The sequence below is a fragment of the Cydia pomonella genome, chromosome 10 (genome assembly GCF_033807575.1).
Source record: "Cydia pomonella isolate Wapato2018A chromosome 10, ilCydPomo1, whole genome shotgun sequence".
NCBI classification, from domain to species: Eukaryota; Metazoa; Arthropoda; class Insecta; order Lepidoptera; family Tortricidae; genus Cydia; species Cydia pomonella.
Window position 1 is genome coordinate 4472064 of NC_084712.1, and position 17321 is coordinate 4489384.

Below are 17321 nucleotides of genomic sequence, written 5' to 3' on the forward strand. Positions count from 1 at the left end.
AGTAGCGCTACCTCGTTTCACGCAAAATAGGCACAATGGTTGTCGAGTTGCGGAAAATGCCCAGAAGCACTAACTAACACTAACTATGTATAATTTATGTGATACATTTCAGTATTTTCAGTTTTACAGTAAATTTAACTTACTAGTAGGTCCATGCAATGCCTTTTCCGCCTTCCCCTCCGCTCCGCTGTCGCCGCTCCCAGAGTCTCCGTTTTCGTCCGTGTTCTCCGCCAAAGACACGTGCGGCGTGAACTCAGGGTCACATCTGTAACATAGGCATGTTTAGATGTTCAAGCCCACTCAACAAAGAAAATCAATAAACAAAATACATGTTCTTTTTGGTATTAAAAAACTTGTCATCAAAAATCATGCGACAAAGTGGGACGTTTTGCCGGTTTGTCCACCATTGTTCGGATTAATCCCTGCCGCTTCTTTTCGCCATCGCCCTACGCGACAACATTTCCATCCTCACCACTTAGATGGTTGGCAGTCCTCAACTGTGCGTTTTTCCAGGAACTTTCTGCCTCGCACAGCTAAACTGTGGAATGAACTGTCGCCTGCGGTATTTCCGGACCGATACGACCTTCAAACCTTCAAGAAAAGAGCGTACTCCCATCTTAAAGGCCGGCAACGCACTTACAACCCCTCTGGTGTTGCAGGTGTCCATGGGCGGCGGTAATCGCTTACCATCAGGTGATCCGTCTGCTCGTTTGCCTCCTCTACCATAAAAAAAAAAACCGTCTACCATTTCCACATGTCTACCACCGTCGACGTAATTTTGCCAGAAACCAGGCTAAATTGACCGTTGAAAACAAAAGATGCTAAGGAATTCTTTTGCATCGAAAGAATTCCAACTTAGGCAATGTTGTTGGTTACTGGTAATTAAACAGAGCTCATGAAAAATTCGCAATGTTCGTCAGGACATGTATAACCTTTGAACCCTCTTTATGTATTGTTTTCCTTAACCAGAACCATTAGGACTGTTGAGGATCAAGACGCCTCAAGACTGACTTTTTAAAGCAAGACTACCTTGACTTTTTTTTGTGTCATTTTAATAAAGAAATAAAGCAAGCAAGATAATAATAAAAAAATGAAATAGCATGTATGTTTTTTTTGTGTTTACTTAGAACGCTTCATACTAACCTCAGAAATGCCTTCAAGTTGTGCAATATCTTGTTATTAGGGCTAGGCTCGCGGCACACCAGGCGCGCCGCCAGCGCCGCCAGCGACTCCGCCGACTGCGCCTGCAGCTCCTCCCACATTTCCTTCTTTATACTCTCCATTAGCGGCCTCACCACTGGGTTCAACTTCTCCGGTAAAGAGTTTAAGCTAGCACAAGCTCCAGCTAAAGCAGCTTGTACTGAAATGTTCAGAATAGTTTGTTCTGTCGCGCATTGGTTCACGGCGGTTTGGAGATTCTTTCGGCGCTCCTCTAAAGTCGTAACTACCCGTTTCAGTTTTAGAGACGCCACCATAGGCTCTGTAACTGTTGTCATATGAATTACTTGTTCGAGACGAAGGATGTTGTTGAATTCTTCGCCGTCCACAGGTAGTTTGTAGTGCTTCATCATGGCGAGTAAATCTCTAGCTTCTTGAAGTATTCTATTGCAGTTCAGCGCGACTTCATCGTAGTATAGCGCTTGGTTGAGAGACGCGTGTAAAGTTATTGTTAGTGGGGGTGGAGCTAGTCGACTTATAGGATCGTCGGTAATGTCGTCTCGTTTTTCACCGAATATCGGAGGGGGAAAGAGATTGTGGTGTAAGGAACGTCGCGCCCACGCGGAAACTACTAGGCCTGCTACTAGCCGCTGCAGCGCGCTCGACGATCTCAAATGCACTAACAACACTTTTACGAAACAGTCTATAGGGCTTTCGTCTTCAGGTTTGTACTCAATACCGGGAGCCGGTTGTACTAGATAACAGGACAGATACCCTAGGATCTCGGCAGCGAGGCAGCGCGCTCGAGTCACGTTCTTATCACGAACGCAGGTAGGTTGAGATTCGCTTCCACCTAGGAACCATTTCTGATTGGGCCGCACTTCAGGCGGCAAGCCTTCTCCTAATTGGCTCGGCTTAGTTGGCGCGCGCTTTTCTTTGGGAGGCGGCTGAAGTAAGAGATTAGGTGCTACAGGTAACCTGGCCGGCTGCATGGCGAGGCATAGCCAGGTAGCTAGCAACGGGCAGGCTGCAACTAACACTACTCCAAGTGGAGCGTAGCGCAGGAGATTCTCCCAAACTTGAACGGCGATCATCTGTATATCGCCAACGTGCTCAAACAAAATTCTTTGGTAAACGTGTCTCATAGCCTCTTGTAGTAGTTCAGGGGTCCACATTAAATATTGGACATCGTTTATTGTTTTTGCGACCTCTCCATTGCTGGTCTGGCCATTGCCATTCGTGTGTGGAACCTCCGTGACTAGGGGTCTCGTGAGGGTCCGCAGTGTTTGGAGGGAAGCTTTTCTGACCGAGCTGGTGGAGTGGTCTAAATACGGCCAAAGCCTCGGCAGGACGTCGGCCAAGTCGATGGGGTGCAGGAGCTTGGCCGCTTTCGGCATGGCCATTAGAGAAGCCAACAATGCCATGTAGGAATTGGCAGGCGAAGCAAGGTCATCCTGAAAATAAGCTTTAATGTTTAAAAAATGATTTAAAGTTGACTGGAAGAGATCCCTGAAAGGGATAAGTTAGCCTTTGTACAATAAAGTGTGTTGTTTCTTTTTGTACAATAAAGTGTTTTACTACTAATACTAAATTCATAATTAATAATCATTTACAAAAAAACGCAAAAAACAACAATAAGTGACACTTACAACAAGTAGTTGACGAGGTCAAAAAGGGAGGTTATATGGAAGGTAGAGGCAAGGAACAGAATCTCCTTAGGCAGAACTGTTGTAAAAGTGTCCAGCTGTCAGCTATAAATAACAGTTCCAAATCTCTCCAGAGTAGCGCTAGAGTAGCTAAGAACTTAGGCGTTGTTGACGGAGTGAAGTGCGCTGTCTATGATTTGATTTTTTTCTCAAGTATTCTAGGTATTGTAGCGCCACCTATTTATGGTTTTTTGTCAGACGCTTTTTGGTATATGGAGATTCTGTTCCTTGCCTCTACCTTCCATATAACCTCCCTTTTTGACCTCGTCAACTACTTGTTGTAAGTGTCATTTGTTGTTGTTTTTGCGACTTAGGAGGTTAGCTCTTCTAAACGTCATGGTGAACAGTGCCTGTTAAGTTTGAGCCTGCTAAATTCGGACGCTCCTGCTGTGGAATGAGCTCCCTGCCGAGGTTTTTCCGAGGGCATACAGTATGGGGTTCATCAAAAAAGGAGTGTACAGGTTTTTAAAGGGTCGGCAACGCGCATGTAACACATCTGGAGTTGCAGGCGTCCATAGGCTACGGGGACTGCTTACCATCAGGCGGGCCGTATGATTGTTTGCCACCGACATGGTATTAAAAAAAAATGAGACCGGCAAAGGAGTAAAATGTTCTCTAAGAGTCGGACCACATTAAGTTTTCATGTAAAGCGCTACGTCAATCGAGTTCCTATTGGATATGTGAATTGTCCAAGTAATGGGTAATTTGTTACAATAAACTGCAAGGATAGATCACCTGGTCATGCAGCAGCTGCCACAGGCGCGCCACGACGGCGGGCAGCACCTCGGGCCGCGCCGAGGCCAGCGCCGCCGCGGCCGGGGCCAGCGCGCCCGCCGCCACGGCCGACACGTCCTCCGCGGGGTCACTCAGCCCGGATATCAGGTGCTCAATCACACCGCTCTCGCACGCTACTTCCTGTTGGGAGAAACATTGTAAAAGTTATTTAAAAGGCTCCCAGGCCAAATTCGTTTTTACGTTGCTATAACAAGCTTGAACGTTGTATTACACAATATTTTAGCTTGGTAATTGTTCTTTAGGTTTACTGCTATTTCAAAAACCGTACCGAGTCTCGAGTGAAAACCGTATAAACTCCCCTATTACGCAAAATTTAGACACAACACGTGAACCATATGATTTTTCAGTTACGAGTATGAAGAACATACATGGTTGCGATCCTCAGCAGTGAGGGACCAAGGAAGAAGACTTCAGTTATATATATATATATAGTTTTAGAGAAATCGGTACTATTAAATTTCGTTCGTCGCCCTTGGCAATAAGGTTGCGCGGGCGACGAGGGGCAGTCACAGCTTAGTCGTCGGACAGGGAACCTCTCTGTGAATTGATCGTACGATTTTGACTTTTAAAAGTTTTTAGTGATAGGACACTCTTTATTTAAGTTTTATAATTTGATGTCTACTGCTTCCTTGGCCGTCGGACGGGGAACCTCTATGTGAATTGATAGAACGATTTTGACTTTTAAAAGTTTTTAGTGATAGGACACTGTTTATTTAAGTTTTATAATTTGATGTCTACTGCTTCCTTGGCCGTCGGACGGGGAACCTCTATGTGAATTGATAGAACGATTTTGACTTTTAAAAGTTTTTAGTGATAGGACACTGTTTATTTAAGTTTTATAATTTGATGTCTACTGCTTCCTTGGCCGTCGGACGAGGAACCTCTCTGTGAATTAATAGTACGATTTTGACTTTTGAGAGTTTTTAGTGATAGTTGTTTTAAGTTTTATAAGTTGATGTCTATTGCTTCATTTCCGCTTCGTTATTTATATTATATTTTACATTTCAATAAGATGAATAACATGAAACGGTAACCGTGCGCGTCTGTGAACGCCTTTGGCTGTCGAAGGGTTAAAATGAAAGTTTGACATGACAGCCGCGTTAAGTCGGTCAGTTTATCGATAGCGTCTGATAGAACTGTCCTAAAAGCAAAGTGAAGTATAGTGACCTGTCTGGCGGCCAGCAGGTACTTGAAGCCGAGCAGCGCGCCGTGGCGCGCCTCCCACTGCGGCTGCGCGGCCAGCGCCGACAGCAGCGCGGCCACGGCGCGCACGCGCGGCGCGCGCAGCTGCGCCAGCGCCACGCCCAGCGTCTGCGCGCACGTCTCGCGCACCGGAGCCACCACCTGCACACGGATACTGCGTGAGATGTCAGATATATACTTCGTTTTTTAGGATTAGATAAAAGGTAAACAATCTTGACGTGTCTTTTTATTGAAAAACGCTTTTTTTAAATTAGTTTACATAACGTATTAAAGCAAAAAAATGCAAATAATAGTATATGATTTATAATTGTTACATATTTGCTATGACTTTTTTTTTCAAAGGTGTTTTTTAATAAAAAGACACGTCAAGATCGCTTACCTTCTTTCTAATGCTAAAAAAAAAAAAACTATAGTTCGTGTCATCCACGATTTGTCAAATCTAACCTTTAATAACATGACCATACGGGTCAAGGCACGCACCGTCGTGTAATGTAAATTTAACGACCGTTCTGGCCTAGTGGATAGGGACCCTGCATATGAAGCCAATGGTTCCGGATTCGAATCCCGGTAAGGGCATTTATTTGTATCATGAACACAGAAATTTTTGTTCCTGAGTCATGGGTGTTTTCTATGTATATAAGTATGTATTTATCTATATACGTATGTATATCGTCGCCTAGTACAGTCAAGTGTAAAAATATGGGTATACACATCTGACTCAAAAATATGTCCCATAGCATCTTATTCCAGCGTAATAAGAGCGTAGTACCATATTTATGAGGCGATTCTTTCGATATATATTTTTGCACTTGACTGAAGCTAGTTTGGGGTTAAGTCAGATTGTGTAAGATTGTCCCCAAATATTTATTTATTAGGTCGGAAGATAATGTTGGATGTGCCCGTGAAAAGTTAACCACGAACATGATCATTCGCTCTTCTATTTCCCTCTTTATTGCTCGAATGAACAAGAGTGACAGAGGCAAATAGATGAAAAGATCAACTACCAGCTACAAATGTACCGCAGCTGAGATTACTATACATCCGTATTAATTGACCATCTGCTTGGCTTCCTATGCAACTTCATTTACTTTGTATATTAGTGAACTGTTTCTCATATACAAAGTAAATAATATCGCCTTAGGTTTTAGCACCTCAGAAACAGCCTGAGAAAGCTGATTGATAATGAAATAACTCACCTGATCTGACACAAAGTCTCCGAAGCGGTCCAACGCAAGAACGCAAAGCAACCTCAGCGCCATGTCTTCGAGCCATTCTTGGTGGGCGTCCTCCATCTGAAAATAAAATATTCGTTTTAAAAAGTTCTTTCAAGCATTGGAAAATGATTAATAGACCTGTGAAAGAACAATCCAAAACTATTTAAGAAGCTGATTAAAGATTTATCTTTGTTTAGTCTTTTAGGTTCTTGATTAGGTTTTACGGGGTACATTCTAGGAGTATTTTGCCAAAAACTCTTTGGAAGCATGCAGTTTTTGTTACACTTAGGGCCTGTTGTCCCAGTCACACAGTGTGACTGTGGCCGCTATCAAGTGTGACCCAAATTTAACGCGAACAGATCCATGTGACTCAGCAGTGAACTATGAAAATTGCTGTATAATTTTAGGTTTGACGGTGGCAGCGACTCGCTCCAGCTCTTCAGCGGCCAGCCGACACTAGCGCCCGCTTCACGTCCACATTGTACCTGCTGCGGGCTGTCGCCGGCCGCCTGCCCCGCCGAGGCGGCGACGGGCGCGCGCAGCAGCTCCCGCAGCGCCGAGGCGGCCCCGTGGCGCGCCTCCCACGCCGCGCTGAACAGCGTCGCCTGCAGCGCGCCGCACCAGCTCTCCGGCGGCCAGCCGACACTGTACCTGCTGCGGGCTGTCGCCGGCCGCCTGCCCCGCCGAGGCGGCGACGGGCGCGCGCAGCAGCTCCCGCAGCGCCGAGGCGGCCCCGTGGCGCGCCTCCCACGCCGCGCTGAACAGCGTCGCCTGCAGCGCGCCGCACCAGCTCTCCAGCGGCCAGCTGGAACTCTCGCCCCACGCTCCGGAGCAGTCTGGCACTGCTAGCGACTGCTCCACTGTCGACAACGAACTTTTATTAGAGCCTTTGAGACCCACTAGAGACGGAGAGGAGAGGTGCCAAAACGTAAGAAAACAACTTCAGCAAGGATAGAGAAACAAGTTAAACTATGGAGACACACTATCACGACTGATTACTGCCGAGTATTAATTTCAAACCACGAAGAAAACTGAACAGATGTGACTGAATTTTTGTCAAACAGTTTCTACGCGGGAGTTGAGGACATAGGGTACAATTATTATAAGCTAGCTCACAGTTAAACTCGTCGACCTCCAGCTTGATCTTCTTCCGATCCGGCTCCACCGGCGGCGTGGGCGGCGCGGGCGGCTCCTCGCAGTCGCGCGACTTCTGTTTGGAGAAAGCTGCTTGTCGCGCTTTCCGTTTCGCTAGGTTCATCTCGCGAGAGCTGAGCGGCTTGGATGACGACGGGACTAGCTCTTGCACTGGCCTCTGTGGAAAAAAAAACAGTTTGCTATAAGTAACTATTACCACAAAATGCACACTATTTTATGTACACTATCGACACAAATGCGACATAATCACTTCAATCTTGACTGGCACTGGCTTGGCGGGACAGAGGTCGTCGTCAGATCCACGCCCAGACTGGACGCTACCTCCAAGCCGAGACGGGAGTAGAACTACTGCCTCTCTAGACGTTCGTTTATAACACAAGTATGTGACGTACCCTGATCACTTCAGTCTTGACTGGCGCTGGCTTGGCGGGACAGAGGTCGTCGTTGGTGTACAGCGCCGTGGTCAGATCCACGCCTAGACTGGACGCCACCTCCAGGCCGAGGCGGGCGTTGAGCTGCTGCCGCTGTCGTGATAGACGCTCGTTTATGTCTGAAAACAAACACAGCCTTATCAAAATGGAGTTATCTATGGTCCATCGTAGCTATACTGGAATAAGTGGAAAGGAAAGCCTGGTGCAGCCCAGGCTGCCCAGGGTAAATAATATAGGAAATAAATTGTACTACTTAAGGATCCATCCGTAATACACATTTTTGGGGGCAGTTACATTGCAGATCACAATCACCCCGGGTACTAGATTATTTGCCTCGCGCTGTACAACAGAGGCTAACATACCGGCAGCATTGAGAGCCTCCTCATCGAGATCGTACTCGTGGCCCTCCGAGCCCATGAGGTGTGCGCCATGTCGGAGAACCTTCTCGATGTCGAATGTCTCGCATCGTAGACGCCCGTCGCATTCGGATTTTTCCTCTGTGGACAAACGAATAAACATTGTTTAAAAAAGTAATAAATCCCTTGAAAATAATGTGTTTTTATATAACTACTCGTAAGATACCGATAGCAATAGTTGACATGCATATAATATAGAAGTTTGTTTCTTTAATTATGATTTAACTAGTCTTCTCTGCTGTACCTGTTTCTCTACAAAACAGACTAGGTAAGTCAACGTGTATTCAAACGCCTGCACTAATATTATATTCAGTCAGATCAGAGCTTTTTATCAATCATTACGCGCAAATGCCAGGAACTAACCTGACCGACATTCTAGACTAGTTCAAAGTACTGTTGTATGTTCTATTTAAAGAGTAACAAACGGAAATATCATAAGTTTATTGACCCCGCAATACAATAATACAAAAAGCAAAAATCCTGTGAGAGTTATATTAAACATTTTATATTAAAAAATACAGAGTAGCAATCACCTTTAAGCCTGCCATTTTAAACATTAAATTGACCTATCATTTGATCACTTAAAAGGTGTTGTTCAGTGATGTCGCTACAGCTATAAGGTGACCCCTGCGTTGATAAATGAGCCCCAATTGAGGCAGGTGAGTCACAGTCGGGACTATTCCACGCCTATTAATAGCTCGGTAACAGCGAGGAGCCTACTCGAGCAAGTTGCGCTGCGCAATACGTACAAGACGCGCTAGCTCCTAAGGCCTTGCCATAAAAGAAAAAAATATATATATATATACTAGTGAAATTTGAACCTACAGCGTAGGAAATCAAGTAGATTTTTCTTTGTTTGAACAGTATACTAAACCATAGAAATGCAACTTTGTTCCATTTGAAAATTATTCAAACTTAAAAACCACGTACGCACGTTAATACGCAGGACCTTGAGCCTTAGGAGGCTCTAGGGGTATGTTTCTTGTACCAATTAATGTTAAGTGTTATTGACCTAGCGAACCGCCATGGCTCCGCCATTTAAATACATTTCTAAAAACAGAATTGACATAGAAATTCTATATAATTATCGAACCTGTGTGACTGTGTGACACTGCATACCAAAATATATCGTAATATATCGAGTTATATATCGCAAGGTTATCTTAAAATGCCTTGATATAAAATATCGTAAGGTACCAAAATATATATTATAGCTTTGTTTTTGGGCTCTGTCAAATGGTACGTGAAATATATCGTAAGATATCCTATGGTATATTATCGCTCAGTCTGTGACGTGTTTTACATTATATACGCTGGGCGCATCACTATTTTATTTTCCAATCGAGTAAGTATGTATGGATGTATACAAATTATATGTTAGTTGCCTTTCTAACGCCGGACGGTGCTTAATTCAGTGTACCTATATTTAATTTAACGTTAGTCATGTTTTGAAAGATTGAATTATAATAAATGCAACCATTATGTATACTAATAAGCGGATACAATACAGAATTAATAGAGCGGCTTTATGCACAATATCGCTATCAATACGAGTATACATAAACATTTACAGGAAATCCGGTCACCCGGGCAATTTTATTTTAATATTATTATAAATGGACTGTACAAAATATAAATAATCCTATTATGCTGTATTTTTGCTGGACTCACCAGATATATCTAAACTATTATAATTAGAGTAATTTTAAACATATAGTATTCTGCAAATAAAGTACTTTTTACTGTGTATTTTATACATTAGAGCATATTGTTACTTATAAAACGATATGAAAAATGGAAATATTATTGAATTTAATTAACTAAATTGTTTATAGTACATAAATTAACTATTTTTACAGTACATATGGTGTAAAGTCGCCCGAACTACAATACAATACTTTACGATAGCGCGGTAATTGGCACTTTACGTGAATATGTCGAAAATTTAATGGGCCATATGTACTGTAAAACGTTGTACGATACACGTACGAATAGGTAATGTACTATAAGATGTCCATAAATGACAACGACTCCAAACAGTCGCCTTCAAATATATCAAAGCAGTGCTCCAAAATATCCAACCATGCAATCTAACGGTTTGAAATTAGAGACATGTCCAGATATTTGTGAGCACTTTGGCCACTCCGATATATCTAATGACGACAGTACTAGTTAACAAGAACCTCGAATCCATCCCGACTTTAGGCTGACTTTTCGCTCGGACGGAGATAGGAGGAAGGTAATACAGAATACATTAGTAAGTAAAAACCACGGATTCATCCCGACTAAACAAAATGACAAGGGCATATCCATTTGTCATCTGTGTCCCACTTAAAGATATCAAATAAATACTTACATATCTATATCAGAGCGGTACTCCAAAATATCCGAGTCAATCTACGAGTAAAGTTTGAAAATACTGGGGTTGCTCTTTCTCTCTCTCAGCTTAGCGTTCAACCCGGTTGCATCCTCAGCAATTGCTTCGGAGCCCAGGGTTCGCTTTCCTACTTTTTCTTCTCCACTTCGCACGGTTTTTGGCAACCCTTTAGTAAGACCATTGGTGCGCATATCACCCCTCGCAACGTCCAGACAGCATCTCCGGGGCTTTCCCTTTTTTTCCGGTATTAGACGGAAGCGGAGGTTTTCGCAAGACCAAAGGCACTCTGTTATTTTGACCACTAAATACTGGGATGTTACGTGTTCAGATATTTATGACGACAGTAGTTGGTGAGATCCTCTAATTCATCCCGACACATCTGTCATCCGTATAACTAAAGACATAATCTATGTATAACTCCGGGCTTCCGGCCATCACGTGCAAATGAACCAATTGGAAGCCCCGCGTTTGGACCACTATCAACCAATTGTGAGGCGAACAAGGCCGGCTCACTAAGATACGATTCCTAAAACATACATGCGCATCCCCGAACTTATAACCAGTAAGTGTGCGAGCCCTTTCATGAGATATTTTTATAGTTTTTGGAATCATTCATCTCTTACGAGCGTGAAACGGGGGTGGAATTCACAAAGAAGTCCAATTGAAGTATTAATTTCATGCAGACGAAGTTGCGAGCATAACCAGTTATGTTATTAAATTCAACATAAACACATCAAAACAACAGGGCCACGTCGACGTCTAATAGTCAGTTCTATGGAAAATAACGTTGCTGCGCAGTTGCGCCGACGTTGCGTCGACCGACGCTCGAAAGACGCTCGTGTGGTGCCAAGTGAATCAACCATCAGTTCATTGGTTGTAATCCACATCTCTTTTCCGCTCCGCTGGATCATAAGCAATGCTATTGGTTGATTCCTCTCGCCTCCGCTCATCTCCGCCTTGGTGAAAAAGCAGGCTTATACTGGTCACCCTGACGCTACGAGCTCTGTCAGCTGTATGAACAAATAGTCCTGGAGATGTAGGTCGCCCGCAGTCAATGCACTAGGCGGAAAACAAAAGACTTCTGTTATGCTAAGCATGTTTACGATTTTTATGGAAATGTGTGGCGATAAGCGCTCAACTTATAGGTATTGGTGTAGGTAACGTATACAATGTATATTATATTCAATCGAGAAATATGTAACAAAGCGATGTTTTCAAGGTCAAGTCGTTATATTCTACAAATCTGTCTGGTTTGGAAAAAACAAAGTACCGACATTTATTAATCGTAGCGTAACCATACTGTAAATAGAAAAGAGAATAAAGAAAAAAAAAACGAAATAATATCCCTTCGGACACGGAACCCTGACATTCATATTGGACTAGTTTTTTTGGGCCATCCCATGATACTGCGCTAAGCGTACAGTTTAGAAGGAAAATATACGAAACTATTCAAGACATAAGTTAAATAAATTGTTTACTAGTAATTTATAACGATAGATAAAATTCTTTGCAATTAATTTGATTAGAGTTGACCGCAAGCATTAATTAAAATTACACGTGTTAATGTGGTTACTCAAAGATATAATAAATAAATAAATAATAAATATTATAGGACATTATTACACAAGATATAGTAAATAACAATGAATATAACTGTATACGTTTATCAATTACTGAGCCTTCTAGAAACATGGTGGGTTATCGCTGTTTATTATAAGGGACCGTTGTGTGCGTTCAGGAACTTTATTAGGCACACATATCTACTATCTTTCACGTAAAGTATAGCACTTATTAATTATAAGTAATCTACTTAGTAGTTACATATTTCATTGGCTTAGTGACCGAAAAATGATCTTGGCCTCTGACACAAGAGAACGCCACTCTGCCCTATTCTGCGCCACTTCACGCCAGTTGGGTACTCCGAGCCCTCCGAGGGCAGACAGGTGTTTTCAGGTGTGTGGTGAGATGTTTTGTTGATATGTAAAAAAAATCGTGTCGTTAGTGTCGTTACACTAAATTTTTAATGTACGAAACCATATATGTATCTATAGCAATGGTGGGTAAACTTTCTTCATGGGGGGCCAGTAAATTAAAGAAATTTCCGAGGAGGGTCAGAATTGCAGCAAAAGCCTAATTTTTGTTATTTCGCAGGCCATATACTAATTACTTCGAAGGACTGAAGGCGGGCCAGATCAAATCGCTTCGCGGGCCGGAATTGGCTGGCGGGTCATACTTTATCCCACTGACTATAGTCATCTAAGACACGCTACAATATTTTCCACTAGTGGTTGTCCTGTCATTTTTCTTTCGCCTATTTTTCTTTATGATCATTTTCTAATTAACATTCAACCTTTACAAAATCAGCTGTTACGGTTACGCCCTGTAATACGGGCCCTGATCTGAATTGCCACCATTTCCACGCCACGGCCGATTATATCCGCACCAATCGGCGCCAATGAGGAAATCCTCGGCAATGTGGCGCGAGTGCGATAACCCCCATGCTTTTATAACGACACGGGTGTGTGCGCCATGGTTTTATTGACGTTCTAATCAAATAAGCAGTTATCAAATATCATGTTATATAATATCAGAGGTGTACTACTACTACTACTTGCAAATCCGCTCCGCGAAAAGAACCAAATTCATGCAATCGATCCCGCATAAACGTAAAAGTAGCGGACGACTGGCCGTAGCCCTCGGGTCTGAAATTTTGGAGAACTCTGGTATCTACATATGCTTGGTACCTGGTAGTGCATGGCAGAATTATAAGGTCACGTTGAAACTACGAATCCGAATTACTTACGAATATAAGTAAAAACTTTTCATTTTTTCCCGTGTGGTTATTATATTAGGTCACAAGAAGGCAACTACAGATACCGAGAAAACACCTGTCCTAGATATCTATTAATTTATCTCATATTCGATGTTCAATTTCAATTGATTCAATATTGTATTGTCATGTACATAATAGGTGTTACATTATATAAAGTGTTTAATTTAACTACTAACTAGTTGGTGTTGAACATACTATAAAATCCCCACATTGCATTTTCCCACAATCATTAGCGAACGGATCCTATCCGGTTTTTAACTGTTTCAATACTTCCAATTACCAACAGCAATAAATGACCATTGACAGACCTTATGACGTTGAAATAAGGTTTACAAAGCGCCCGTTAATAATGTCGACGATGGCAAAGAATAAAGAACCATTAATTGACACACAAAAAATATGGTACGAGATACAAAATATATAAAAATAACATGAACATTTAGCTTATGTAACAATAACAAGAGGAACGGGCTCAGCATAAGCTGACGCTGCGTCAGCTATTTCAATATATAGCGCTGATTTACAGTCCCGTCTTCCCTTCTCTGAACCACATTAATAGGTATGGCAGCACAAGGCAGGTTTCCGTTTAGTCTAATCCACTTGCTATAAATTTTTCAAATGTATTCAGTAAATTAGAAACAACACTTGTTTAATAGGCAACTACAAAAAATATCGCAAACCGTATCTAATAAACCAATTGACCGTAGAACCGCAGCCGATTTGAAACAACAATGTTAAACAGAACAAAACAAGTGTTTTACAATTCATTGGATGACTGACTTGGTCTACAATACCGATAGAAGCTTATTCAAAAAACATAATTGTTATGTCTCTTTTTGATTAATACGAATGTCAAAATTACGGATAGGGACAAACGCTTGAAAAGCGATTGTTGTTGATGTGTGTGATTGTGTGGATATGAAAAAACATCAAATCACTATTAGTAGCTGCAGAAACCTCACGCGTTGCATACACGAGTAGAAGGTTGTAGTTAAAGGAATCACAGAAGGCGTCATTTCCTAATTTTGCACAACGCGCGCAAAAATATTAAGATATGCTTAGTTGGGCAAGATATTGGCAAAATATAACCGTTGGTGAAATTAAACCATGTTATAATTAAATGTCATAAAGTGGTATGTGACAGTTCCATGGTAGATCCATGGGATCTGTTTGATTAAACTGACAAGTTTTATAATTACATTTGTACTGACCTTTCTTGCCGGTGAAGGGCGGGGGGTGCCATTGTGGAACGTTCGTTAGGATCGCTTCCACTGCCTGAAACCAAAACAAAAAATATGAAGAAAACAGCAAACGCTTAGGGTTTAGCGACTTCGGGACTATGTTTGCTGCTGCAGGCTTCTGGCGTCTATCAGTAGTGTTAGCACAGAAGCGCCGCCACCGCGACTGTAATAATGAGAGAAGGATGGGTAGTTTATCTCGCGAGCGAGATACTGTCGCGGCGCTGCTGTGCTAAGCCTACAGAATTGGTTTAGCGCATAATATATGGAAAGTAGCGTTTGTGACATTCGGCGGCATGGTGACTTTTGGCGAATGTGGCATTACACGCAAAGGTGGTTATCTGACATAATCTGATATGCATCGACTAAATTATTGTAAAAATGTCACCGCTCTAAAGCTGTCCTTATCGGTTGTCTGCAATCAATTTTGTAAGTTATATCTGTTTCCGTTTGAGCTAGCTTAGGTACTACTACGTTATGACGATGCAATGTTATGCCACCATCAAGATCTGATGATGGAGACAGAATATGGCCACTCGATAATAAGACCACGCAACCTCATTAAGTTTGCGAATGATACGATCCCCTTGAAGGGAAAGTACAATCAACGATGAAAGTTTGAAGCAAAAATGTAAATTGTGAGCAAAATTAAAATCAGTTATCGTCATTAACTTTGTTTAGATTACATCATATCGGAATCCTGTAGATAAGTTAATCAAAATAAAATAAATCCAATCGAAAACCCTTCGTTTTCTAATCGTTGTCATAAGGAATACGAGTACATTAAAACAGCGGTACTACTCATTATGAATCAATGATACCATTTCTGACCTGTCATAATCACGTTTTAAAAATCGAAACAGTAATGCGCAGTTCACCAATACGTGTGTTACCTACTGAGCCGAGACACTGAAATTATTTATAAGGCCGACATGAATTATTCAGGTTTTACCGGCTGGCTTACAGATACAGACTGATTTACGGATAAGCAGCAAAGTATACAGTAGGTACGAAAGCACAACCATTTTACTGATCCTACCCGTTGTACTTTTTTTAAGATATAAGGTGCACCAACAGTCAGCTAAGAGTTCCTGCTAATTCCATGATAACTACAAATGCAGTTTACTGCTGGGTTTTTTCGGGGCAGATTTTCTTTGCTAAATGGCATTTTGACATTCATTAGCGCATTGCGATGTGCTCAAATAGAAGAACTTTGATAAAAATTCAATTTTCAAACACAGCACCGCTCTTTGTAATACATATGGGCGGCTGCCTCTACGCTCGTTATTAAAATATCTATGTGACGAAGACTTGAATAAACGCCACCTGTACATATGAGGTCATCTCTACAAACACGACCGCCCCTAGGGGATCTTTTCATAGCCTTCAAAATTAGGTACGAGCTAGTATAATATAAATGCGTCATATTCATCTTGAGACTCGCCAAGTCCACAGAGTCCCCTTCTATACGAGAAAAAGATTCTTTAATGATATTTTGATACCGTTTTATGAGATGACGAATCTCTCATGATTTTAGAATGACGGGATCAAATTGATTCTGCCACACCATGTGTTTTATTGCGTATTTTGAAAAGCCCCTGACCCAGCTGAATGATTTATGTCTGTTTCCACTTAAAGCTGAAAATAAAACCAGTAAAAACATACTTATTCTCTGCTCATTCGAATACTTATATGAAATCCCATGTACGTCAGTGTCTGAGGATTTAATCGGCCGACATAAGTGGAACAGTTTAACTTACGTCAGATTCTATTTTCCATCGAGATGCACCTCCATTGTGAGAGAAGGAATGCCATTGTTGCTTTTACGGAATGAATGTGTTCGAGATCGAGAGTCCCTGTTGCAAATTCTATTTTAAGCGTCAGATTGAACTCAAACTGAAACATTTATTTAGAAAAAGTAGCAAAAAAACCATGAGCGCCATGCGCCTTAGTGTGACTCATAAGGGCGCTTCTACGCGTCAAGATACAAAACAAAAATTTACAATATCAAACAATCGATCACTGATACCTAGTACACTGAAACATTCGAAAAATCTGCCGTTGTAAAGAAACATGTGCATAAGGGAGTATAGGATACCTACGTATTTGTTTTTAATACATTAGATCATAGGGCTCCAAAAAAAAATGTTTAAGGACAGTTCAAGTGCGGCTCATAACACGGGTCATTATGCAATAAAAACTCGCATACCTATATTATAAACATTATAATATATCTAGATATCAAAATCCCATGACATTAATGGCGGTATATTACTAACTACATCGCCTCAACATATATAATTGCGTAAACTGTAGGTGACCGATCGAATTCGCGGGTCATTTAACTTGGTAACAAGCGAGATAATAGAAATTCACTAATGGCAGGCGAAATGTGTTTTGCATTCCAAGGTTATTTTCAATAGATAAAACAATATATGATGACAGTCGGTATCTGATTGTCGCAGTTAAACTGTACCTGTGCATTTAGTGTTAGCCTTGGTCTTTACTGTTCCTTTTTTTGTATTATTTAAATAAATCTGATGTCAACACCTAACGCATTCTAAATATTATTAATATGTAAGAAAATATGTTTTTAAACATGTATAATAAAATAGAAAACTTTGAAACTCTAGGTCCATGGGGTCCCAGCGCGCACAAGTTTTTGCAGAAATCGCGAAACGTCCGGTTGACATAACTGGTGACCGAGGAGCTGGCGGCTTCCTCGCACGTGTCAGTATTGCGAAACAGCGAGGAAATGCCGCCAGCATCCTTAGTACAATGCCTCAAGGGCTTAT

The 17321-nt window shown here is 41.8% G+C and overlaps 1 protein-coding gene across 1 annotated transcript in view; it reads right to left on the reverse strand.

Moving 5' to 3' along the window:
* The window catches only part of LOC133521866 (TATA-binding protein-associated factor 172), a 61621-nt gene that overhangs the window by 21079 nt on the left and 23221 nt on the right, over positions 1–17321 (reverse strand). Inside the window, exons 4-13 of the mRNA XM_061856970.1 lie at positions 14500–14563; positions 8025–8159; positions 7624–7781; positions 7193–7388; positions 6728–6936; positions 6059–6154; positions 4827–5003; positions 3600–3779; positions 1144–2612; positions 144–265 (exon numbers count right to left, since the gene is read on the reverse strand). Coding sequence (XP_061712954.1) covers positions 144–265; positions 1144–2612; positions 3600–3779; positions 4827–5003; positions 6059–6154; positions 6728–6936; positions 7193–7388; positions 7624–7781; positions 8025–8159; positions 14500–14563 — 2806 coding nt within the window. The remainder of the gene's footprint in view (positions 1–143; positions 266–1143; positions 2613–3599; positions 3780–4826; positions 5004–6058; positions 6155–6727; positions 6937–7192; positions 7389–7623; positions 7782–8024; positions 8160–14499; positions 14564–17321) is intronic.